Source organism: Vigna radiata, chromosome 11 (genome assembly GCF_000741045.1).
Source record: "Vigna radiata var. radiata cultivar VC1973A chromosome 11, Vradiata_ver6, whole genome shotgun sequence".
NCBI lineage: Eukaryota > Viridiplantae > Streptophyta > Magnoliopsida > Fabales > Fabaceae > Vigna > Vigna radiata.
In genome coordinates this window covers 10,880,051-10,906,447 of record NC_028361.1, presented here as the reverse complement: position 1 = coordinate 10,906,447, position 26,397 = coordinate 10,880,051, and the positions used below count along the sequence as shown (strand labels likewise).

Below are 26,397 nucleotides of genomic sequence, written 5' to 3'. Positions count from 1 at the left end.
TTTTTTTAAACTAAGAAGGTATTGTTTTTTTGAAGAAATAATTTTGTCATTTACAAATAATGTTTGTATGTTGTTTATGCATTTGATAAAATTATTTGTTCCTATATGATTGTATGACTTATTTGGATTGAAAGGTATTTACATTATGTTTTTTTATGTCAAACGGGACAATTAATTATAGTATTTTTAAAATATTGTTTATTTTGAAGATTGAAACTTTGTCATTATTTTTTTTTTTAAAAAACATTTTAAAGGATAGAAAGAAAACTATACATTTAAAATGTGTTTGATGTCAACTGAAACTATTATATATTTTTGAGATATTATTATTTTAATAACTGAAATTTTGTTACGATTTTATTTTTAAAAAATATTTTGGAAAATGAAAAAAAAATATTTAACTTTAATTAACTTTAAATTCTAAATAATATAAAACTATTAAGCTTATCAAAATATAATGAATCCACCACAACTATTAACATATTCACTTAACAGAAAATGAATGACAAGCTCTTATTCTAAGTTGCTAGGGTTGAAGAGATTTTAAATCAAACATTTTTTTTAGAACATAATCAAACGAAGTTAATGAACATTGGGTATTTTGCTCAATCAAATATGTATTTTGATTATCACTTAAAATTTTTGCATGTTTTATAAAATTTTGATATATTTAAGGTCTTTTATTTAAACTTGAAAGTGATGACTTGGTCACTTGTTCAATAGGATTAACAAGACAAAGGTCAACGTTAAACTTACAACTTGGTTGATTATGACTAATAAGTATCATGGACAAACAATATCATTTTGAGTAGACATCTCATGAACTGCTATCCAACTGTGATATACGACATTAAGTTTCATTGTAGTTTAAATACTAATGACAAAACTTATACATTAAGTGTACCAGCATATTTTGAGTTCTTATACCAACAATTTTACAATATTATTGCATAAATATATTTTCATGTTATAGGTAAAAAAAAATAACATTTCCATTAATTTGACTCATGATGGAGTACACAATAAAATGCAAGAATAATAGTTTTTTTTTTTCCAAAAATATTCTTACTATCCACATTATATGCCTACTGCCTAAAGTTATATATCCATATATACATCAAACACCTTAGACTGCTCACATTTTATTTCAAGAAAGAACATAAAAAGAATTCAATATGACTAATGTGAATGATGTTTGATAATATTGCAGATTAATCAAGCTGATGTACAACATCTTGATAATAAATATCCACTAAGCAGCAATTTCATGCTATAAATATTATAAAACAAACCAAACTCCAATATGATGTTCAATATTTTCACAAATTTGGAATAGCGAACAAAGGTCAGAAATAATTAAATTTTAAATATGAATCTCTACAAAAGTTTTAAGATACTTTATATTAAAGAGTTGGTGACTTAAAACAAGATATTAATTAACTCTAAAAAATTTTAAATTAAAGAAATATGTTGTTTTATTTTTTTTTGTTTAATCATTATAATTTAATTATTTTTTATATGTTATTTTGTCGTGTATACTTATACTATATAAGTTAAATACTACACTTACACTAATTTAAATTTATCATTTTAAGTTTGAGTTAATTTAAAATTCGGTTTCAATATTGTACAATAATTTTATATTTTATTTTTCATTGAAGTTAACTTTTAAAAGTATACCTTTTACAATAACAATATAACTTTGGCATAAAAAAGTTATCAACGTAAAATCTAAATCTACTTTTAATACAAACATTGTACAATCTCTGTACAAATTTATCTACTGAAAAAAAAAAAACACTTTATTCTAATCCATTACCTAAATCAATTAAAAAAATTTCACTTCCATTAATCCTGGCTTGAATCCAAATAGAACGTCATGGTATAAAATAATTAAACATAATTAAACATTATTAGGAATATTTAAATTATGTTTAGCAGTGCTAATATAATCTGAAAACAATGTGTATGCGCCCAGTGCAGGTCCCGGTTAGTGGCAGTATTTGAATGTGAAAAGTGACAGAATTTGTTGGCTGAATGAGGAAGTGGGGGAACAAGAGTTACGGGTTTGAATTTTGCGACTGGACCCAAACCATTTCCGGAACAGCTGCATGTAAGACAAGTGTGTCGAACGCCAAACCCAATTTAATTTTCCTTCCTTAAAAAACATCCAAGTACTCAACCCCTAATTTTCCTTCCTTAAAAAACATCCAAGTACTCAACCCCACTTTCGTAATTTCCCACCCTTCCCTCAACCCAACCCTATCAAACAGCCCCAGCCCGGATCTTTCGCGGACGTGTTTCAGACAAATTTTCTTCCGCGCAGAGCCAAAAGTCACTTCTCTCCACTCTTTCTTTATTATTTCTTCCCCTTCAGTTTCTCTCTCTCCCTAAAATCAAACTCTCTCTGCCTTTACGCTGAAACTCTTGCCATTATATAAACAACTTACCACCCTCTCACAATCTCTCTCTCTTGCTCTCACCATTCCTCTGAAATCTAGCGACCCAACCTTGCATGCATTCTTCTACTTCTCTCTTAATTTATTCTTTGCTTTTAATCCAACCAAACTAACATGGAGAAGAAGTAGCTATCTGTTCAATCAGTAACGCTTCTCCGGAGTAAGACTTTCTTTCAGTTTTCGCCCTTTATTAAGCCTTTTTTTCTGCCTCTCAATCAACTGTTACTCATTTTCTGCTTCTTCAGAAACGTTTTTCTCAGGACTTCATTTTGCACCATTCTTATTCCTATACCAATCAATGGCACGTGCCACTAACTGGTTATCGTTCTCCCTCTCCCCCATGGAAATGCTCCGAACCTCCGAACCTCAGTTCGTGCAATACGATGCCGCTTCTGCAACTAACTCGCATCACTACTTTCTCGATAACTTGTACACCAACGGTAATATACAGTGGTTACTTACTACTTACTGCCTTGCTTACTTACCAGTTACTGCTTGCTGCTTTGATAAAAGAAGCGCATGTGAGAAATCGCTGAAACTGTTTTGTTTTGTGTGCAGGGTGGGGAAACGGGAACCTCAAACCTCAGGTGCTGATGGACCAGAATCTGAACCAGAGCGACGTCAGTTTTGTCGAATCCTCGCAGTCCCAAAGCGTCAGCCACGCGCCACCGCCCAAGCTTGAGGACTTTCTGGGTGACTCCTCCGCGGTGATGCGCTATTCAGACAGCCAGACGGAGACGCAGGACTCGTCGCTGACTCACATGTATGACCACCATGGCTCTGCATACTTCGGAGACCAGCAGGATCTCAAGGCCATTGCTGGGTTTCAAGCTTTTTCTACCAACTCTGGCTCCGAGGTTGATGATTCCACCTCCATTGGGAAAACTCAACCCAGTGAGTTTGGGACTCACTCTATTGAGTCTTCTGGGAACGAGTTCGCCGCGTTTTCTGGTGCCCCCACTGGCACTCTCTCGCTTGCTGTCGCCCAGAGCTCCGAGAAGGCCGTGGTGGCAGTAGATTCCGGTAGCTCGAAGAAGATCGTGGATACCTTCGGCCAGAGGACTTCTATTTACAGAGGTGTCACCAGGTAGACTAATTTTTCATTTATTTAATATTATTATTATTGAATCAATTCATTACTGTTTTATGTTTATTGGTGTATGGTGCTTGTACTAAAAATGAGGTTTCTCTTTTCCTTACCCAAAGGATCTTTTGGCATGTTGGAAGTTGAAAAAAGTTGTTGTCTATTTGTGAAAATATGTCAAGATAGTGATTTTAGATGCTGAGTATTGACAATGGCTTGAGAGAGGTCAAGGTCATAAATTTGGCCTCTTCTCACATCTATTTCATGTTAGATTTTGATTTTCCTTTAATTATGTCTTTTGTGATTCTGCAGGCACCGATGGACAGGTAGATATGAAGCGCATCTATGGGACAACAGTTGCAGGAGGGAGGGTCAAGCCAGGAAAGGGCGTCAAGGTCTATCTCTCTCTATTTTTTAAAATAAAGAAAAAAAATTGAGAATAAGGAAGGAATAGGTGTGATCGTATAGCACTGAAAAGTGGCTTGCATGCATTGAAGGTGCAGTTAATGGTTGAAGTGGGGTAGGACACCTGGGGTTTCTTTGTAAACAGTACTTTTTATGATTGACTGATGGGTGTATATGCATATATACTACGGTGGTAGTACTTGTTACTTCACTGTTTGTGCATTTTTCTTTCAATTGATTTGATCCGATGTGCCGCCATTTTGCCCCTTGTGAGTCGGGTGTCTATGCTTTCTTGTCTGGTCAGACATGTTAATCTCTAGTTGCTGTTCTCTCTGCATTCTCTCCCTGTTCCGTACACTTTTGTTGACGCCTTCTTGTCTAGTATCTTATCTATCCGTCCTTCTCCTTCCTCATTAGTCATGAGTCATAACTGATATGGTGCATTAGGGCTTTTATCTTTTGCTTTTGCTTTCCCACTTGCCAGGGAAAGCTGTGTTTGACCACATCACCCATCACTCCCATATTGAAATTTGTACTTGCTTACATTAAGATGGAGGAGCGTCTACTGTAGCTATGAAGGGTTTACCACAATACCTCTGGCCCCCATCTCAGAATAATGTTCTGAAACAAACTCACGGGATTTCTTAGATTCTATGTTGCAGGGACAAATAACAATAATATTTTTTTACCAAGCCTCTTTATTGGACGAAAGATGAGAAAGAAACGGCAAAAAGGCGATTTGTCTACAATTCGTTCCCATGAGAAATAGGCAATTCGGCATTTCTTTTTTCTGTCTGTTTTGTAATGCCGGGATATGTCTTTGACTATAAGCTATCTACTTACTATGATTGTTGAGATTTTTATTAACCTGAAAGCAAAATTTGATTATCAGTTTGCACAGATACCATCAATTTTTGTCTTTAAATTAATGTTTTTCCGTAGATGGAGCCTTTTAGTACAAATAAAATTCGACTGGTCCTTGTTTTAGGAAAAGAGGATGGGGTTGATGGATCTAATCCAGTGTACAGTTGTTTTCATCCTATCTAGCAGCCATAAAGGGCGTGAGAGAGAAAAAATAAAGGAAAAAAAAAAGGGTTGGTTGTGCGCATGCACCGTGGCAATTGGCAAGCATATGATCACTTTTCTTTTGGCCATTTGCATTTTGGGTTAGAAAAGTAATTTTTGGCAGATAATTTTGACTATTCCGTTAGCTGATGTTTGATATTTTTGGCTTTTCCTTTGCATGGAACGGGACTTTGGTGCATTTCTGGCTGTCATTCAACTTTTTGACTCTTGTACAGTTTATTTGGGTAAGTAGTACTTTTCATTTAGATTTGCTTCAATGACGCTTATTAATATCTTAAACTTTTTCTGTTGTGTGAGAGATGGTTGTGACATAACACATTGTCGTGGTTATCAGGTGGATACGATAAGGAAGAAAAGGCCGCGAGAGCTTATGATTTGGCAGCTCTAAAGTACTGGGGTCCCACTGCTACCACCAACTTCCCTGTAATGCAGTCACTTCTTTCTTGTATTCAGTTTTGATAGATCTTAGTTGCATGAAATCTTACCCATCTACAACGACTGAAAACCTTGAAAACCGACTCTATAAGCAAGGAATCATGCATGTTGAGTGTTTATATTTTAATACAATATTATATATAAAAATTTCTCTTTTCAGAAATTGGTTGTAGTGAAAGAAATATGCTTTACTTGGTATGTAAAAAGTTCAGGCTAAGGTGTCAAGAAAGGGTGTGTATAGTATCTTTATACTAACGTGCCAATAATGAAAAGAAAGAGATAGCTAGCTTTTGTTCCAATTTGTGCTTGTTTGTGTGAAAGTGTATCTAGCTTCTGAAGTTGAGGATATATCAAACAGCTTCGTCTGTGTATTGCACATTTATGTATAATGCATGGATTAGTATTGTAACTAACATCACTTGCCTTATTTTCTATCCTCCTCCTTTCTCAGGTGTCCAATTATTCAAAGGAAGTGGAGGAGATGAAGCATGTAACCAAGCAAGAATTTATTGCATCACTGCGAAGGTTTGCTTGAGTCAGCTTATCAAAAATTTATCACAGCACTTCTATGCTGTTACTGAAACTTTGAATTTCCATTCATGCAGGAAAAGTAGTGGATTCTCTAGGGGAGCTTCGATATACAGAGGTGTCACAAGGTTTGGAGTTCAAAATTTAAAATTATATATAACAAGAACATATTGGTGTATTGGATTCTGTTTTAATACTTGTAGTTGTATGTATCCTGCAGACATCATCAACAGGGTAGGTGGCAAGCAAGAATTGGCCGCGTAGCTGGAAACAAAGATCTGTACCTGGGAACATTCGGTATATATATTTTGTTCTTCCATAGTTGTATTATAATTTAGTATAGTTCGACAACATCCATAGTTGTTGTGTGATGATGTGATGAAGTAACTGAGTTGACATTGTAATTGACATTGTAACAGCAACCGAAGAGGAAGCAGCGGAGGCATATGACATTGCAGCAATAAAGTTCAGAGGTGCAAATGCAGTAACAAATTTTGAGATGAATAGATACGATGTGGAAGCTATAATGAAGAGTGCTCTTCCAGTGGGTGGGGCAGCGAAACGCTTGAAGCTTTCCCTTGAATCGGAGCAGAAAGTTGGTGTGAGCAGCAGTCAGCAGCAGAATCCACCGTGTGGAAGCATAAACTTCTCGGCCATTCATCAGCCTGTTGCTTCAATCCCTTGTGGAATTCCCTTTGATTCTTCAACAGCATATTATCATCACAATCTTTTCCAACATTTTCATCCGACCAACGCTGCCACGGCAGTTTCCACCGTCACTTCCGGCAATGTAACTGGGCTTACCGCACTACCTCCACCGGCGACAACAGCAGCTGAGTTCTTTATCTGGCCTCACCAGTCTTATTGATCTAATCAACTACAACATCTTCTGCTAACAAATCAAAGGCTATAATTAACACCTTTAGGCTCCTAAGAAACAAAAAAATCAGGTTTTTGAGTTGGCTAGTCTTAGTTACAGTAGGAAGCTGGATATGTAACTAAATTACTCAAGAAATCAGAAATATTTGGTGCATCTTAATCTTTGCACAACAATTCCCTAAATGCTTCTTAACTTTTGCTAAATTATACCTTAATTGCCCATTCATCTTCGTCTTTCAAATTGCTGCTTTTAACATTTTTGTGAAACACGGGAATACAATGTTCCATTATTAATTCATTATTATTCTGCATTATCTTCATTCATTAATTTCTAAAATCCACGAGTGTTTAACAAAATTATCAAGTCTTAATAATGTAATTATCAATTGTTTGGTGAGGAAGTATTGAATACTAATTGGATAAGTGAGAGTAGAAAATTGTTTCAAGGAATATTCATATCTTTCATCACTCATTAGCTTTATTAATTGTACCATAAGATAAAAACTAAACTCTTTTAACTTATTGTTTAGGGAATCTCCTTGTTCCATCTTTCGCACAACTGTTTTTTTATAGTAGTTAAGCAAGCAACGACTTTTCTGTGAAAACTAACTAATTCACACTAATAATACATCCAAGGTTAAAAAATCACACACACACATATATATATATATATATATATATATATATATATATATTTACATATGTTCATTTTCTAAATTAAAACTTAAAAAAATGGGATAATGAGTGTTTCTTATGTTCCATTTTCATTTTTATCCGATATAAAATTTAGATTCAAATTTTCAAAATAAAATATTTCAAATTTTAAATAAAGTTTTATTCTTGTTATTTTTTCATTTTTATTCAATATAAATCTTAGATTTGTATTTGTATTTGTATTTCTAGAAATATTTAAAATAATGAGTACTAGTGTAGGTCAAATTTTATTAACGTCAGTTTTTGCGGTATTTGTATTAGTTTATATCAATTTCATTAATTTTTTTATACTCTATTATTTGTTATCTCAGAGATTCAAAATTATTGATTATGTCAGAGATACTTAATATTTCCGTTGAAAGAGTTTCATTACAAGCCAGTGGTTAAAAATATAAAATAACCATAAAAACTAAGATGACATAAAACGAAATAAATATTTTGTTTTTTTATTCATTTCACCATTTTAACAGGAACCAAAACAAATTTCTTTTTTCTTAAACGCATCAAATTCAGAATAAAACTTATTTTATGTGCTTGCATTTGTTTTTTCATTGACATTTTATTAAATGCTACTTAAGTAACCGTAGAAGTCTCGCTTTTTTGAAGGAGTATTTAATTAAATAATAAAAGAGGCTACATTTTAAATTATCTACTTCTATATATTAAGAATTTTCTATTTTTAATTTTATCTTTTAAAAAATTAAATTAAAATAATTATTTTAACAATTTTATCCTTTAAAATACCATTTATTTAAATTTAAGTATTAATTTTTTAATTTAAATGTTTTTTAAATTTAACCATATTTTAGTTAAAAAATTACGTGCAAAATAAATAAAAACTATTTACAATCAAATTATAAAAATAATCATGTTTAATTTTATAATTATAATAATAACAACAATAATAATTTTATTAGTTTTAACCGTCATAACTAAAAGTTAAACTGATTCAAGATTAGAAGAATCGCATGTGAAATAATTGTTTAACATATGGTAAATATAATCAAAGTATAACTCTTTAACGTTCTTTTTCTTCTGAAAAACAATAATATACAAGCTCCGTCTTTTGAGAACATATGGTAGAAAAATTAGTATTGTCGAAATGAGTCATCTTATCAAGTTCAATCCGGTTCACTATGAGTTTGTTATTTAGTAAGTCAATCTAACCCGATTCATTTATTTGCGAGTTAGAAAAATTTAAATCCGACTCACTAACTCACTTAATTATAATTTTTTTAAATAAAAAAATTTACAATTTTTTTGTAATTCAAATTTAAATAAGTTCAATTCCCAAAATGATGTTAAATTCAAAACAATTCAAAATAATAATAAAAAAATACCATACAATCCACGTATAATGAGCCATATTGTATTTTTTTAGGGTTTCATAAGATAATAAATTAATAAACTAAAATTAGGTGGGTTGTTGAGCCAATCCGGCTCACAACGGATTCAACCCGGATGAGCCGGTTTAAAAATTGATCCGCATAGTGAGCCAGATTGACCCATGAGTTATAACTTATTTTGGCAGCTCTAAGAAAAATGTTATCAAATTTAATATCTTACTAATGTACTCTTCTAGAAAATAAATAAATGCATATAATACCAAACATATATATTGAATAAAGGCACATATTTCATTTTGGGCCAACTGTCTTTGATGAGGCTTTTTGCATTTCCAATTTTTCTTCCTGTTGTACCCCAAGATATTTTTAAATACCCTTAATTAGAAATTATTTCAGTTGAGGAAGAAAATACTTAAGTATCTTTCTAGGAACTTACTCCCTTCACCACCCGAGCTTCTTCCTACACCTTTCCGTTTTTTTTAATTCCAAAATTATCCTAGGTTAAAATTTTTTAACTTTTACCATTTATCTTTTCTTAAAACCCTAATTCATTCATCTACCTCCCCTCCCTCTCACTTTTTCTCTTTCTTTGTCACCGCCTCACTTTTTCTCTTCCTCTCTTCTTCGCAGACAAGCCTCATCTCCTCCCTATTTCTTTTCCTTTCTTCTGTTCCACATTTTCGTTGTTAAAGCTTCTTCCTTTTCTTCTCTCATTATTTTGGTGCTTGGTTCGTGCTCCTGTTTGGTTCGTGCTATATATCGCGTTGTGGAGTTTGGTGGTTGGTTTCATTTGGTCTCCCATCCAGGTTAGTTGTTCGTTTGGAATCTTTGGTTGATTGGAATATATACTCTCTGTGTTGTGCTATGTATGTGCTGTATATAAATTTAGGAAAATGATATATGAACAACACATTTGAACAACATTTAGACACGCCACAGGTGTCAAAATTTCATTCGTCCACGTGGCAAAGAGAGAGAAAGTTACAAGTTTTTGAAGATGAGTTGAGATGTTGACGTGTGGCAGAGAGAGAAATGTTTCATTTATTCTGAAATTTGAATCTGATAAGGATTTCGAACCACATTTCGCAAACCCATTTCGCAAACCCGCCCTTTGCCCATCTCGTGCTCACCGGGAAGACTCACACTGCCGTTGTCGGACACCGTCCGACCGTCCGCCGTCTTCCATCCACCAAGAATCGCGGTTCCATTTGCTCGACGGCAGAACCCTAAACCCTAATCCAGGTGAGTCTTCACTTTTTAAGTTCATTGCAAAAATTTCTCATGTGCTTGAATTTGTGGAGTTGGTTTATTCAGTTCTGTTTCCTCAATTCATTTGATATATGGGGTGCTTAATCTTTTATGTTTGATGGACATTCAAAATCATTTATGCTAAGTCTTCTCTGTTCCCATTGTGTTCTGTTCTTTAATAATTAAGATATATTTCAATTTTTTCTGTTATTGTGTTAAATCTATGAAATATGGAGGGAGATCCTTGATACAACACTAAATGTACCCTCCCTCGGTACATTTGTGAAGTTAGGAGCATCCAACACAGGGGTTTGTATGTTTCTTAGACACGTGAAATTTCATTGTTCATTTTAGATAATTTCTCCAAGCATCGATGGTGAAGTAGAGCTAAAGATTGTTTGTCTTCAGTCAATTCAACAAGTTTTTTTCTCAGTGCTTTAATTTCTGCTTCTGCTCTTCCAAGTTGCTCACTTAAAATCCAGAAGTTCTCCTTAGCATGGGGTATCTTGGCTTCCAGAAGAAAGATCTTTTCAAGAGTTTGCTTATATTTAAGAAGACGAGGATCTTTCTGAGCTTCCAATTGGCCAAGTTCTTGCCTTAGCCTTTTTGATTCGATTTCAGCCTTAGAATATTTGTCATCAAATTCCTTGGCGTCCATCTGTGCCAGAGATAGCATATTCTGTAGTTTAGCTATACTTTCTAGACACTGGTTGTACTGAGCTAAATTAAAGCCCACCTTCTTTTTACTTTACTGTTGTGCCCTAAAACGAGACTAACTGCTTCTTTATATTTTAAATCTTAGATTCACTTTAGTGTCATTCCAACCAAAAACTTTGTAATCTTTTTGATAACTACTTTTTGTGTTAACTAAGGGTATGCATTCGCAGACAGTTCCAGAGTAATTATTTTNAAGTCTCANGATATTTTATTTTCATGCACACACTTGGAACTAGATTTCATCATTATTGATTATNTCAGTTGTAATCACATTTACTTCGTTTATAAGTTTGTGTGTTTGTTTGCCTAAATTATTGAACTTCAATCAATTACAAATTCTACTTATTTAAATAGTAAGTTAGTTTAACAATTAATTATTATTTGCATATAAGCTAATATAACATTTTTTTAATGAATGGTTTGATTAAAGTTTCACTTTTTAATCAGTTTATCAGTATATTATTACCTAGTAAACACAGTTCAGAAGCCCAAAGTATTTGTTTGGTAATGGGCACAGACCGGATCAATTTAATTTGGTTGATTGAAATAAAAAGAAAGTGAACATAACTAATGTTCTTCTACTTTATCCATTCCTTAAATTTACTTCCTTTCTGTTCAACCAAACAATTGATGCCAACTTGTTTTCTATGCTGATGCCAAACTCTTTTGCACATTAATTATTGTCGTAATTGTTTTTGGTTCAGTGCCATGGAGGAAGTGGGTGAACACAGTAAAGCTTCTGACACTAGGAAGAAGGTATGTAAGGTTGTATTTTATTTGCATACAATTAATGTTTTATTGTAATGTATTTAAATAGTAAGTATTTTTTTTATGCAATTAGTGTTTAGACACTTTTGCAAGACCAACTTCATAGGTGCTTTGAATGAACGCTTGAATACTGAACAGAAGACTTACATTGACAAAACTGTTTTTGGTTGGTTGTTATTTTTGCCAGATTGTATAAAAATAGGTAGGAATTTGTTAGCTCATTTATGTGGTTGTTGGGTAGAGAACATGGGAGGGTTTTATATTGGAGACAAAGTTATTGGGTTTACTGAATTTGATGTATGTATGTCCTTAGGGCTGCCTGTTCTTGGTGAAATGATAGATTTAAATAAAGTTGGCCATCGTTGTGTTTGTAGGGACTACTTCCCTGATGGGAAAGTAGATGTGAAAATGGTTTATGAATTTTTGTTAGAGGAACATGAAAATTTTTGTGTAGAACAATTTTGCAGCTTGTATATATTGGTTGGGATATCAGAGTTCTTGCTTCCTAATAGGAGTGGACTAGTATTTCCAGTTATTTTTTACCTTGTTTCGGAGTTGGGTTCTTTGGGTAAGTACAGTTGGGGCAGTTTAGTTTTTCATTACTTTATTAAAAGTGTCTGTAATGTTTCAACATCAATGAAGAATGATACTACTAGAAGTAATTTCCATGTTGAAGGATTTACTTACCTGTTGCAGGTACATATGTTTGTTTTGTAGTTGTTAATTAAAGACATCAAGTTTGTTTTCATTACTTTATTATTGTTTACCATCAAGTTAATTTTATAGGTTATTTGATTTCTAATTTGCAGGTTTGGTTTTGTTATCATTTCATTACATCAAAGTAAATGTACAGTACCCGGGTGACTAAATTCCCAAGGTTGTTGAACTGGATTGGTATCAATATTGGGAAGAAGTTTATAGCAACTGCATTGGCAAAGGGATCTGTGAGTAGTCGTTCATTAGAGGAGTGTGTTGATGCAATGTATTTAATATTTGATGTTTTATTAAACGAAATTTGTTAATGACATTGTAGGTTGTTGTTGATGTTGGTGTGTCCAAAGAGGAGCTTAATTATGGGGTGGTCAAAGACGCTGTGCAAAAACATGGTTTTCCATATTACAAGCAAAATATAGGAGAAACGGAGAAATTATTTTCTATTGTAGATGAACAAACAAGAGTTGTTGCCGACATGCGAACTAGTATTGACAAATTAAAGAAGTCGGTTGAGGCCAACAATGAAGATAAGAGTGAAGATTTTGTCGAACAACCATTTTTTGGAAGTGAAGGTCATTTGCGAAGCACACCAGTTCAAGATGATCACCAAACCCCGATGGTTGATGATGGTATTGAAATGAAACAAACCACGATGTATGACTGGATGAAAGCTGCTCCTCGAAAACGGATTAAGAGTCTGGCAAGAAGAACTCCCTATACCGAACATGTTACAAGAAAAAAATGAGTACTTCATTAACTTGTACTAGAATTCCCAATGTACATTTGATTTAAAATGATGATGTTTGGAATGTTGTTTAAAATTGTTGTTGATTATGAAAATTGTTGTTGTTCATACTGGTGGTGGTTATTATAAGTGCAAAATCTTTATCAAAAAGGTAGTGGAGCCTTGCAAAATTTATAAAAGGTCTGTGTGCAAAAGTCTTAACATAATATTCATTTGATACACAATTTTTCTCAGGTTAGAAGATGAATATACAAGTTAATGAACTCGTGTGTGCAAAACTCAGAACACAAGTACCCACTTATTCGAACAAAAGTCCCACTTGATTTTATAAAGTTACTTATGTTGTTTAACTTGATAAGTTGGGGGCTTGGGTTGATATTAGCACGACAACAATGTGTCCTTGTCTTAAGAACATGTTAATGGACAGGATAATAAATTTTTTTGAGGTTGAAAGATGAATTCAAGAGGTGCAACATCCAAAACGTCATGAACATCCTCCTTGTCTTCCTCCATAACGCCCTCAACATCATCATCCACACCACATGTACCAGCTTCTTCAGAAAAATGAGGTTGCTTTCGATACTCCTTGCCACTGTATACGAAGGCAGCCAAGCTTCTTAACTCTTCATTCATTTCAACCAATTTTTTTTTTGTTGTCTTCAATTTTCTTCCTCAGCCCTTCTTCCGTACTCATCCCAAACTCATGCACACTGTGTTGTGGTATTGGCACTTCATCCAAATGAAGGGCCGCACGGATGAGTGGGTTACTACGGTCCTCGTCCCGCAACATCCACTCCCAACATATCTATAAAACTCAAAATATGACTAATCATTCTCAAACAATAATGAAATCTAATTCTTGCCATACATGTGAAATAAAGGTACAAAAAAATAACAATTAACTTACATCCTTCTTCTTAAACAAGTCTTGTATTTTTTTTGACCTCATCTTAAGCATAGGCCATTTTAATATTCTTGGGAAAACAATCTCATTTGGACCGTCCGTTAAACCCAAACGTTCAACGGCCCAAAGCTAATAAACATACAATAACCAAAATGATAATTATATAATAAACATATTTCCATCAACATAAAATGTAAATTATTAATTAAATCTTTTACCTGCAACACTGCAACATTGCCACTAAGGCTTAAGGAGTCCTTGATGACACGTTGCCTTAACATCCTTAAAGCATTTTCTAAACTATTTACCACATACGTGTGCACAACTTTTGCCCAATTATATTGATACAAATTATCAATGTTATCCAAACATGTAAAAGGCATGTTAGTAATTGCCTTTGAATGTCTAGGGAAGTAAAAAACAGTGAAACAAACTAAAATATACAACCGACAGACAGAATCAACATCCATGTTGTCATTTTCAATTAACAACTCTATCCTACGAATGACATCTTTAAGAGTAAAAGAATTCGAAGAAAATTCTTGACAAACAACACCAACTAACTCATCATCAAAATTGAAATCTATACCACCCACACCCAACCCTAATCCTATGCAGACATCAGCAACTGTAAATGGCACAAGTGTTTGCTTTAAAACAAAACAATCATTCCGCCCAACCCAACATATAAGCATTTCCTTGAAAAGAGGATTGCAGAACTCAATTGGATTGTTGATTTGAAGACACCACTTGAATGGAGTGCCCTCGATACGTTGTCTATCAATTTCTCGTAATATCCCATTAATGTGGACTATAGCTTTTGTATCACTCCAAGCCCGCACTCGCAACTATAAAGCATTATCAAACCAAATAACCATCACTAAATTCTTTTCAATCAAAGATATCAATTTTCAAAACATTTAATGTACTTACATTTTTATAATCTTCATATGTTGTGCAATCCATCACTGTGAATCCAACAAAAATAAATAATCAACCTTCAGTAAAGTAATCGATATTTATTAACTAAATTGACTTAGTCAACAAACAATGATAAAAGTTGCAAAACAACCTTAAATGGAAAATAACCTTAAATGCATAAATGAGAATCCTAATATGCTTAACATCATAAAAGTTCAATCCTAGCTTATGCATATCACATTTATCTGCTTCATCAAGACATGTATGCAGAGTATAACAACAAAGACATTGAATTCCCATAATGAAACTTATGTATGTAGAGTTCTACAATCTAATTCATCCAAAACAAAGACAATAGAGACTACTCTTAAACCAAGATGGAGAGAGTATAACAACAAAAAAATTAAACCAAGATGGAGAGAGTATGGCAATAAGAAACCAAAATATTCTGAATTAAACACATTTTAAGATTACAAGCTGCCCGTTTCCAAACCCCAACAAAATATGCTTGTGCATTGATATATATTAAACCCCCTACGGTTAAAAGAACATACCTTGTGGATGGTTAGTGGTGGCTGCAAGTATTTGAACCCGAGTAATGGAGCACGAGAACAACTGTCACAAATATAAGAAGCAGACAACGCTCTTGAGCTTCAAATCCTTTAATCACCTGTACACAATAGGCATAAACCAAAAAATAAATAAAGATAACTTAAAATTAACATCTGCACAAATAATATGAATTAACTCTTAAATATAATTCATGAAGGTCAGAAAATTGCTAAAAAATCACGTGTCCAGAAAGAGAGGACCTGTAGTTCAACCAAATAAATGGAACGTAATAGCCCTTTCTAGGAGAACAACAAAGAAATGAAAGACCCCATATTTTTTAACTTTGTATGTTAGGATTTACTTCATCTGAAAATGGCAACAATTTTGTCTTATGTGACTCCACACTAAATGGGCATGGTTAGTTAGTGGACATACAAATTTCCGCACTTATTATTAAGAAACCTATTTATAAGATATTTTGAAATATGAGATTATGAAAAACTCAAGATTGTGATGCGTACTCATAAATAACTTAAAGATCTTGACTTTCAAGCATGCCAAACCCCAAATATTATTCATAAAACCTACAAACCCCTATGGTGGAAGCTCCTTACTTCACAAATGCATCGAGGGAGGATAATTATATGTAGCCTTCCCCCATTGCACAAAGCAAAGAAGCGATTTAAAAACTAACCAAGGCAAAACTTTACTGTCGTGTCAAGGATCTCCCTCCATATTTCATAAATTTAACATAATAATAGAAAAAAATAAATCAACCATTGGGAATTTAGAAATCTATCATGCTAAACGACTCCTCCAAAGCACAAAGTTAGGAATCTCTGTTACTATATTATATTAGTAGTACCTTAAGTCTATTGTAGCAGGTTGAAGCTGATGGAAGCCGAACATCACAAGCAACCTGTGTAAACAAATAGACATGAGTGCTAATCAATGGTTTCATCTAATAACTAGATCTTGATGTTGCATAAGAGGGAAAAAGAATAACAGAAATCCTAGAAAAAAAAGGCACGTGACAACAATAATGTTGAGTATCTCATACGAAGCACTTAAAGCACTGAATATCTAATGGAAAGCTTCTTCATTTGCATCATCGACAACAACAAATAATTATAGATAACTTATTACAAGAGTTCAAGATGTTTTGCTTCCTAACTCAATTGCTGTGCTTAATATACTTTGCGTGAACAACAGAAAAAATTGAAATATATCTTAATTGTTAAAGAACAGAACACAATGGGAACAAAGAAGACTTAGCATAAATGATTTTGAATGTCCATCAAACATAAAAGATTAAGCACCCCATATATCAAAGGAATTGAGGAAACAAAACTGAATAAACCAACTCCACAAACTCAAGCACATGAGAAATTTTTGCAATGAACTTAAAAAGTGAAGACTCACCTGGATTAGGGTTTAGGGTTCTGCCGTCGAGCAAATGGAACCGCGATTCTTGGTGGATGGAAGACGGCGGACGGGCGGACGGTGTCCGACAACGGCAGTGCGGCGACAGTGTTCCCGGTGAGCACGAGATGGGCAGAGGGCGGGTTTGCGAAATGGGTTTGCGAAATGGGATTGCGAAATGTGGTTCAAAATCCTTATCAGATTCAAATTTCAGAATAAATGAAACATTTCTCTCTCTGCCACACGTCAACATCTCAGCTCATCTTCAAAAACTTGTAACTTTCTCTCTCTTTGCCACGTGGACGAATGAAATTTTAACACCTGTGGCGTGTCTAAATGTTGTTCAAATATGTTGTTCATATATCATTTTCCATAAATTTACTGAATGTACTGTATAAGAGGAAGAAGAAAAGAACCATGAAGGCTTGAACGTTAAAGGTTCAACGAATTTCCCACGTCTCTTTAAACCTTTCAACGATTTTTTTTTTTTTTTTTTACATTTTAGTTTATTAATTTATTGTTTTGTAAAGTAAATTATAGATAGTTTTTAAATTATATAAATTTAATTATTGTTACGTAATTAATTATAATTTATTTTTTTTAAATTATAGTTTTTAATAAATTAATTCAATTTATATTGTTTTGTAAATTTTTTATAATTAGTTACGTAATTATAATTAATTCAATTTAATTTAATTTAATGAATTAATGATTATTAATTTAATTATAGTTAATTGGTATTGTGTAATTGTTTTATTCATTTAATTTATTTATAGTTAATGAATTAATATTTAATAATTTAATCATAGTAAATTAATTAATTTATGGAAATTGTTTTTAGATATGGTTATAATTTGTTTAGGTAAACAATTTTTTTTAAATAAGTTTGTTTTGGTTCTTTTTACATTTGTATTTTTTGTACATATTTCATTAGTTTTGTAGTATTTTTTTTATCTATTGTGTTTTTTAATTATTTTATTGTGCTTTATTTAATGTTTTTTTTTGTGAGAAATGGCAAGAACACGCGGTGCATCGTTTAATTCACAACAACGATAAATCTTATATCATAAGTTTTTCCTCATATCCATTCAGTTAAGTGGTCACGAGATGCAAAGATTTTATTTGTGGTAAAGTTATTTGTCAAATCTTCCTCTCCAACTTCTTTGATGAAAGAAGATAAATCCGATATAAAAACAGAATCAATTTGAGATTTTATATCATGAAAATATTAGTCCATTTTAAAAAATATCCTATAAAATAATAATAACTCTCATTAACATAATTCATAATTAATTAAACTAATATGCAAATATTTATGAAATTAAACTATATAATTAAACAAATTCATATTTATCTATATAATTATTACATAATTAAACATAAATAACAGAAAAACATAAATAAAAATCACATAATAGTTAAATTATTAAACTAATAAATAATCTATAATTAATAACATTAAAGTAATACACAAACATTATAAACTAAAACTATATATAATAAACAATTTAAATAAAACATATATAATAAATAATTAAAATAAAACATTTGAAATATATAATAATTATAAACCCTGAAATGGATGTTGATATTTGTTGAGGTCTTAAATGGATATCGAAATTCGTTGAAGGGTAGACGAATATCGAAATCTGTTCACCCTTCAATGGATGTCGATATCCGTCGATGGATTTTGAGATCCGTTTAAGAATTCAACGAATATTGATATATGTTTCAAGGTATTCAACTTACCTGAGACGACCTCCACCAGACCACCTTGTTGCACCACCAACAAGCTCTTCTTTACCGAGCTCTGCCACCTTCAAGCAAGCACAACAAACAAGCACACCTCCACTCATAACCACACCAACACACTCTCAAGTGAACACAAAGAAAAAGAAGAAATCGTGGTGGCAGTGGTGGGGTGTGGGGTTGCATATATAATGCGAGGATCACATTAATGAAGTAGATGAAGGCAAAAAGTGAATTTTTTTAACCACCATCATTTAAGTTTTCTGTAGGGGTAAAATGGAAATAGAGAGGTATAGACAACAACATGTGGTGGTGGAGGGAGTAACACTCATCTTTCTAAGCCTAATATTTTGGAAAAAGCCAATGGGCGTCAAATCCAAAAGTCCACTAAAATATAACTCATGTTTTTGTACATAAAGACAATTCTCACTTGCGAAAAGCTCATTTATTTTTGGAAAATAGTAGATTGTAGGAAGAAAAATCAAAAATTTCCTTGGAAATATGGAAAGGTGTTTATTATTGTTTTTGCTAGTTTCATTTTTATTTTAAAAAATATTCTTAAAATTATTGTCTATATCATTTTCGACAAATAATTATTCTAATACCATGGGAATAACGCCCTTTTAAAAAATATAAATATTCTTAGTTGTATAATTTTTAGAGATACAATTATTAGTTAAAACAAAACACCAAAGTAATCCTATCCTTGAACCACAGTGTCTTTTGACTAAAAAGATTATCAAAATATCTTTAGTTATAAAAGTAATATAAAATGATTATTGTTAATGTTATAAATAATTGTAAAATTGTTTATAAGGAGAAAAAAAAATAAAAATTAATTTTTAAAATATAAAAAAGTGGTTTGATTTTTTTGTTATTGAAGTGAAATTCAATGTTCATGATGAAACAAATAATTAACTGAAGTGAAAATATTACATGACGAAAATATGTCCGAGCATAATAAGGTACAACTATATTTATTATAGTTTATGTTGAAGTTCCTTCGGTTAGGTATGTAAAAAACCTATTCAAACGTATTGTATTGACATCCCTATAAGACGCCTTGTATGAGATGAATGTGAAGATAAAAACTCGAAGTACCATCTGAATAAGTTATCGTCTTGAATGTTCATAGTCCTTAATAAGTTACCAATTTCTTCTAAAGTATGATTAGATGAATAAGTTGTGACTTTTAGCAGTGCATTTCGATACTCCATGGCTTGTAGTTGTCGTTGAACAATTGCACATAGTCTTCTTGTTTCAGTGTTTCCTTTTTCCATTTCAACAATTATTTGAGAATCCATCTGATTTGCAGTTCACTATGTTGACATTCACAATAAATAAAAGTGACAAATATTGTGAAAAGAAATATAAATGAAGTTGAGCTAATGTAAGAAATAAGACATAAGTTCATGTAATATAATAAAGAAAATTCATAAGTTCATGTAATATAGTCATCGAATATTATACAACTTAATCATCTAAATGGTGTAGAATTAAGTTAACATTATGATTGAGGTTAACGAATTGTCAGTTCATGTCCAAGGATAAGTTGGCCAAGTTATCTTCAATACGCTGAACTCGTCCCTCCATTTGTTCCATATCTACATTCTTGTTTCAAGTCTTGTACCGCCTCCCACATTTGAGTCATCATATGAGGGTTTAAAGGATAGGGAAGAGGTTGCACAGGGCATCATGTTGAGGACTTTGATGTTGCGGTTGCTCTTCGTCGTCATTATCACCAATGTCATGCTGTTAAACACCCCACGTTAACAATATTCAACCTCCTCAAGAAATTAGTTGAAAAATGTTGTTGGGTCCCAATCTAAGTGCTGGAGTTGGCATTAACATGTACTCCATTGTATTGTATGATTTAGGTGATTAAGACACCGTATGGTAGAGGTATGTCATCGGTCTTGCATTTAATCATATGTTGCATGATGTGATGAGGCCAATTGATAGATATATTATTTTTAAGCACCCATAACATAAAGATATCTTCGTGCAACAATTTTGCAAAGTTTACAGGTTGTAGAGTCAAGATATGCACAATAACATAATGCAAAAGTCTATCATTAATGTTCAAACAACCAACCATTTTAACACGTTGACCTTGCACTTCTGGTCTGACCATAGTAGCCAATGTCATCTCGCGGTCTTAGGGAAAGTCATCTGGGATATTTGCGAATCAAAATTTCTGACCCTCGTACTTGAGGTGAGCAACATTCAACCAATCACCTGGTTTCAATCTAATTCTTCATTTGTTCGCCTTACTCAGAAGATATCCATTTGAAGAATTCCTTAGATTTGAATAGAAGACTTCGATCAAATCTGGATAGAAGGTCCCTCCAATCTTAAAAAATCTGCTACTCCTTGAAAAACAAGTTGATGATGAAAATATAGGCCTAGGGTCTTAAATGATTCAAAATTCATAATTTTTGGAACCACAATATTTCTTGCATATAGAAGTCACTATAGCGTAGTGTTCCATCTAATGGCTATCACTGAAGAAACGAAATTGATATAATACTTCTTCAACATATGGTCTCATATATGCAGGAGCTTTTGTTCAGTTGTCGTTATTTTCCCATACGATTTTCTCGTGTCCTTTTCGACGACGACGATGCCATTACAAAATAATTTGAACAAAACAAAAAAATTAACATAACAAATGTCATAAGAACAATTGAATATTAATTGTAACAATTTATTTGACAAAATGTCATAAGCATTAACGCAACATTGGACAATATTAATAGCAAAAATATGATATTATAATAGAAATGCACCTAAGGCTATTAAACATGTAGATGGACTCAACTACCACCCATTATCATGCTACAAAACTTATTCCATCTATGATGTGGCGACAGTCCCATTAATCTTTTTGTGCATGAAGGATTAGCATAGAGGAAATCATAATATTACTCCATAAGGTTTTCATCTTGTATGTTCATTGCAGTCAACATTTCCCATATGTCCTCCTCTGTGTATTGAAAAGTAGGGTGATGGGGAAAATTGGCAAGTGTACCGAGTCGCACAAGTAATATAAAATGGCAAGACCAAATATCGTATCCTAGAGGACCCTTGGTGCTAAACAGTCGTGTGATAGCAAGATTAATTAAGACTTAAATAAAATAAAAAGAGATCATTGGGTTTGGATGCAAATGACATAAAATTAAATAGGAATGCAATTGATCAATAGCAAAGGAGCACAGAGATGAACAGATGTTGATTGATATGAGATGGGTATGTTGTTGGGGTTAGATTTCCCAAACTTCCCTCTCATGTATATAAGAATTCTTCTTTATGCATCAATGCCAACGTCACTCACTAAATTACCTAAACCTGATCCCTCGACGAATAAGCCTGTCCCAAATTACCAGTTCATACAATTCCTAACATTCCTAATAATAAGATGTGAAGATCAAGAGATTAAGACGATCAAGACTTATACCTTCATCCCTGAGCAATATAATCCCTAGGAGTAATTCAACAAGAACCTAAATATTAAGGAACCTCGCGACACTCATGCAATTCATAAATCATGCTAATGAATGAGTTTTACAAGAAAGACATATAGAGATGAAGGGAGCCATTATATTGATAGAGTTTTACAAGAAAGACATATAGAGAACAACCTTTTCAAATGTACTTTCCTTTCCCAACTCAATATCAATTATAGCAACCCAGAAAGATTGCCCACTTTCTGTCACCCCTTAGGGCAACCCCAACTCTAAGAACTAGAACTCAAAAAGTCCTCTTACTAGCTCAAAACAACCGGGAAAAACACAATAAGCCTTATTGTAGATGAATTGATCATTGTAGAATACACCAATTGTGTAGATTGGATCAGAAAGTTGAAAGCAGAATGTTCTAGCAAGAATCTTTATGTATTTCCTTCCAATGAAGCAATCTTGATTCTCCAAGAAATTCAGAACGCTCCTGCAATTAAAATCTCAACAAACAATTAGTTATGACAATGTAAGATCATGAATAGGTTTAGAGGAAGCGAGCGATGCGTCTATTTATAGATTTTTCAACTCTGACGCATTTTAATCGATTAGAAGTTTAATGTAATCTGTTAAGTTTTTCCTTCTGCTTTAACAGTTTTACATTTGCACAGGATTTAACAAATTAAAAGTGCATCCAATCTATTAAACATATCATACAAGACTCAACATTCAAAATATGATCGTTAGTGACAATTATGGCTGTTCAAGAAAAAGGTTTTTAGTTATAACGCATTTTAACCTATTAGAAAAATAACGTAATTGGTTAAGTTCCATACTCACGAATTTTGAAAACCTTTTGCATACAGAACACCTTAATGTACTCAGCAAACATGTACTAGCACAACAGTGAGTTTTAATCGATTATACAATTAATGTAATCGGTTATGACAAAGCTATTTTTCCCCTGTTATGCATATACTGAAATATGACGAAATTTAGCAAAATGATGAAGATGAAGTTTTGATGATGTCCAAATGAAGTCAAGAGAAATGAAGATTCAAGAAGATCCTTCGAAGACTTGTTTTGCAATGGAAAGTTTTTGTAATAATTGTAGTTTATTGTCTAGGACTTAGATTTTCATTGGTTTTGATTCCATGTACTTTCATACTTTCTATTTGTTGTTCAGAATAAAAAATGCACGGTTTTAATCGATTAAATAAAGTATTGATCGATTAAAACGTTACAGGTGCTGAAAACTCAAATGGCAAGGGAATAATCGATTAATTCCTTTTTTAATCGATTAATCATTAGAATAATCGATTAAAACTAGCCGTTAGAGTTTTTTGGTTTTTGAAGAGTAGCCGTTGTACTCATTTTAATCGATTAACATTAATATTAATAGATTAAAAGCGTTAAATGGCCAGTTACGAAGAATGGAAGAGTTTTTGCTTGAGTCTATAAATAGGCTCCCTTTATACATCATCAACAACTCTTCCCTCGTGCTCAAATAGTCAGAACTCTTTGAGAATTGTGTGCTCTTGCTCAGCTAAGGAAACACTTGTCCGTGGTGCTGGTACTTTGCTACTATGGTGGCAGAGGATTAGTTGGTTCATCCTTGGTGCGTCTGAGGAGGTGTGTGGAAGAGGATCATCCTTCGTGAAGTATTCGGAGAAGGTGTTTCATGCTTCGTGAAGCATTCGGAGGAGGTGTCTCATCCTTTGTGGAGATTCAAAGGAGGTGCAGGTTCATCTCTTGTGTTATCAAGAAAAGTGGTTTCTAAACTTTTACAAATTGTTTCTTTGTGAATGTAGTTTGTAATTGTTTTGTGCTTAATGAACTGTTTATCTTGATTTGAGATAAGCGACTATATGTAGGATTAGTAAGATCCGGACCAGTATAAAATCATCTGTGCAAATTTCTCTCAACCTTATTCTTGTTATTTATCATTATTATTTGCGTAGTAAGTTTAATTGGGTAGAAATTAAAAGGCACACGTTTATATTAAAAACCCTCTCGGTTTGTTATTCCACGCTAACAATTTCGCTGTTGCCGCTCTGACAATTGGTATCAAAGCAAAATGATGCATATACTGAAATATGATGAAATTCAACAAATTATACAAACAGTTAATCGATTATTTGATGCAGACATGCAATGCGCAATGTGTTTCAACCAATGATTCATTTTCAATCAATGAATACATATCCAAATTAGTTCAAGTCAAACACATAAATAATCAAGCAATTGTTTTGCCATTTTGTTGTGCAAGAAACTATAAAACATTTCTTTTGTCATAATAAAAAACTCATACGTGAGATATGGGTTCAGCTAACAGTATTTTACGAGAGAGAGGTGTTAGTGCTTGCAAATGACCCATATACAAAATTTGATAGGCATTGATCTAATTATCTGAACTTAGATTGTAGCTTGGAAAATTTATGGCCTATGTAACAAACTATTTTGTGTATATAATAAACTATCAACAAACCCGACAACTCGAGAATATCATAGACTGTCAACAAGATCATAAACTACCAACTAAAGAGAATGCTTGCTGAACCTCCACCAACTTGGCTCTCCTTCACAATTGCACAACAAATGCACCACCAACTCCACTAGCTTCACAACACCTCCAGTAGCTTCCCGTAACACCTGCAACACAAAGAAAGGGTTAGGGTGTGATATCCCAACCACCTCTATGGACTCTATTGCTACATCGACTAGGGCTACTTCAAGGACTTTGGGATGGATCTTTCTGCATCCTCCAGCTTCGTCGCGGACTAATTCAAGGACTCTGGGATGGATCTCTTTGCATCCTTCACCTTCATCACGGATCATGGCGCCTCTAACACCAAGCTTGGAACCCAATCCGCGCTAGGGAATCAAATACACCAAGAGAATCGGATACACACCAACGTGGAACCGAATACAACACACGTTTTCACTAAGGGAAACTGAATACACCACAAGGGGAACCAAATACAGTCCCCTTTACATGTGTGTGTTGAGCTAGAACCGAATACGGTACAACTGGAATCGAATATGGCCATGAAGAACTGAATACTCAGCCGCTGTGTTTTTCATCTTCAACCACTCTCGTCTTCATCTTCATCTTCAATATAGTCATCAGCTTCAGCGCATCAACCATAGACCAACCTCCATTCTTAGTCTTCATCTCCAACTAACATCCCTCTAAGCTAAAAAAGAAGAAAAACTTGCACAAAAAATAAATTACTCTCAAACTAACTCGAGCTTTGTCTTCACTACACTTAACACACAACACAATAAACTTCAACACATTGATGATATTAACTCCTTCTACCTCAAAGTTAATAGAACAATCAACCAAATACCAACCTCATTCGAGTATTAATTGGTCTTCACTGGTCAAAAACATTCAAATGCTCACACTGTATTGGCATGAAAAGTATTCAAATGCTCAATGAATTGGTAGGAATCTTTGTTGGGTGCTGGTTGTGTCAAGCAAAGAAGGTCAAGAATCGAATCTCTACATAAGGCACAACTAGGACACAAAAGTAATTCACTCGTAACTTCATAGTGTCTCAATGTACCAAAAAATAAACCCCTACACCGTGATATTTTTGCATGTTTCTTTATTTATCAATTATCCAAATGTTTGAATCGAATACATTGTTTAGACGTGATATTGTAGAATAAGTTGGAGCCAAAACTAATTTTTTAAACAAAATCATCCCAAATCCAAACAACTTCACAAGTGATAAAAAAGTTACGCGTCTCACAAATCTTCTTAAATCATTCTTCTCGTATCTCCTCAAGCGAATATGTCTCATTCGTCAAATTTGTGCTCGCTTTTCTTCTTGAACAATATAACTAATTCATACAAACACTTCTCGTTTGCCAAATTTATGCTCGCTTTTCTTCTTGAACAATATAATTAATTCATGCAAACGCGTCTCATTCACCAAATTTGTGATCGCTTTTCTTCTTAAACAATATAATTAATTCATGCAAACACAGCCTTAGAGAAAAAAAACACAACAGAAATTATATGGGCACAGATTGGCCTGATTCTTTTACTATTTATGTTTCACGTCATATTGTTTTCGGACTGAATTACGACTAAAACGGTCCAAATTTAAAGTGTGTACATATATACATATACTTAAAATGGCGACAAAAAGTGATGAATATGATAAAGCATGAGCGTAGTTGTTTCTTCATATAATTTTTAAGCTTTCTGTGTAGGGTATGACAGAGTGATGAAGGTGGAGTTTTGTATTTACG

At 33.1% G+C, this 26,397-nt stretch overlaps 1 protein-coding gene across 1 annotated transcript; it reads left to right on the top strand.

The window, feature by feature from the left end:
- The first annotated feature begins 2,278 nt into the window (after nt 1–2,278).
- LOC106777075 (AP2-like ethylene-responsive transcription factor AIL6) lies at nt 2,279–7,098 on the top strand. Its single transcript, XM_014664593.2, has 10 exons — nt 2,279–2,619; nt 2,705–2,899; nt 3,018–3,546; nt 3,856–3,938; nt 5,250–5,258; nt 5,369–5,457; nt 5,921–5,994; nt 6,075–6,125; nt 6,218–6,294; nt 6,417–7,098. Exons 2-10 carry the CDS (start codon nt 2,758–2,760, stop codon nt 6,863–6,865), a joined length of 1,503 nt encoding a protein of 500 aa, XP_014520079.1. The 5' UTR covers nt 2,279–2,619; nt 2,705–2,757; the 3' UTR covers nt 6,866–7,098.
- Nucleotides 7,099–26,397: the final 19,299 nt, after the last annotated feature.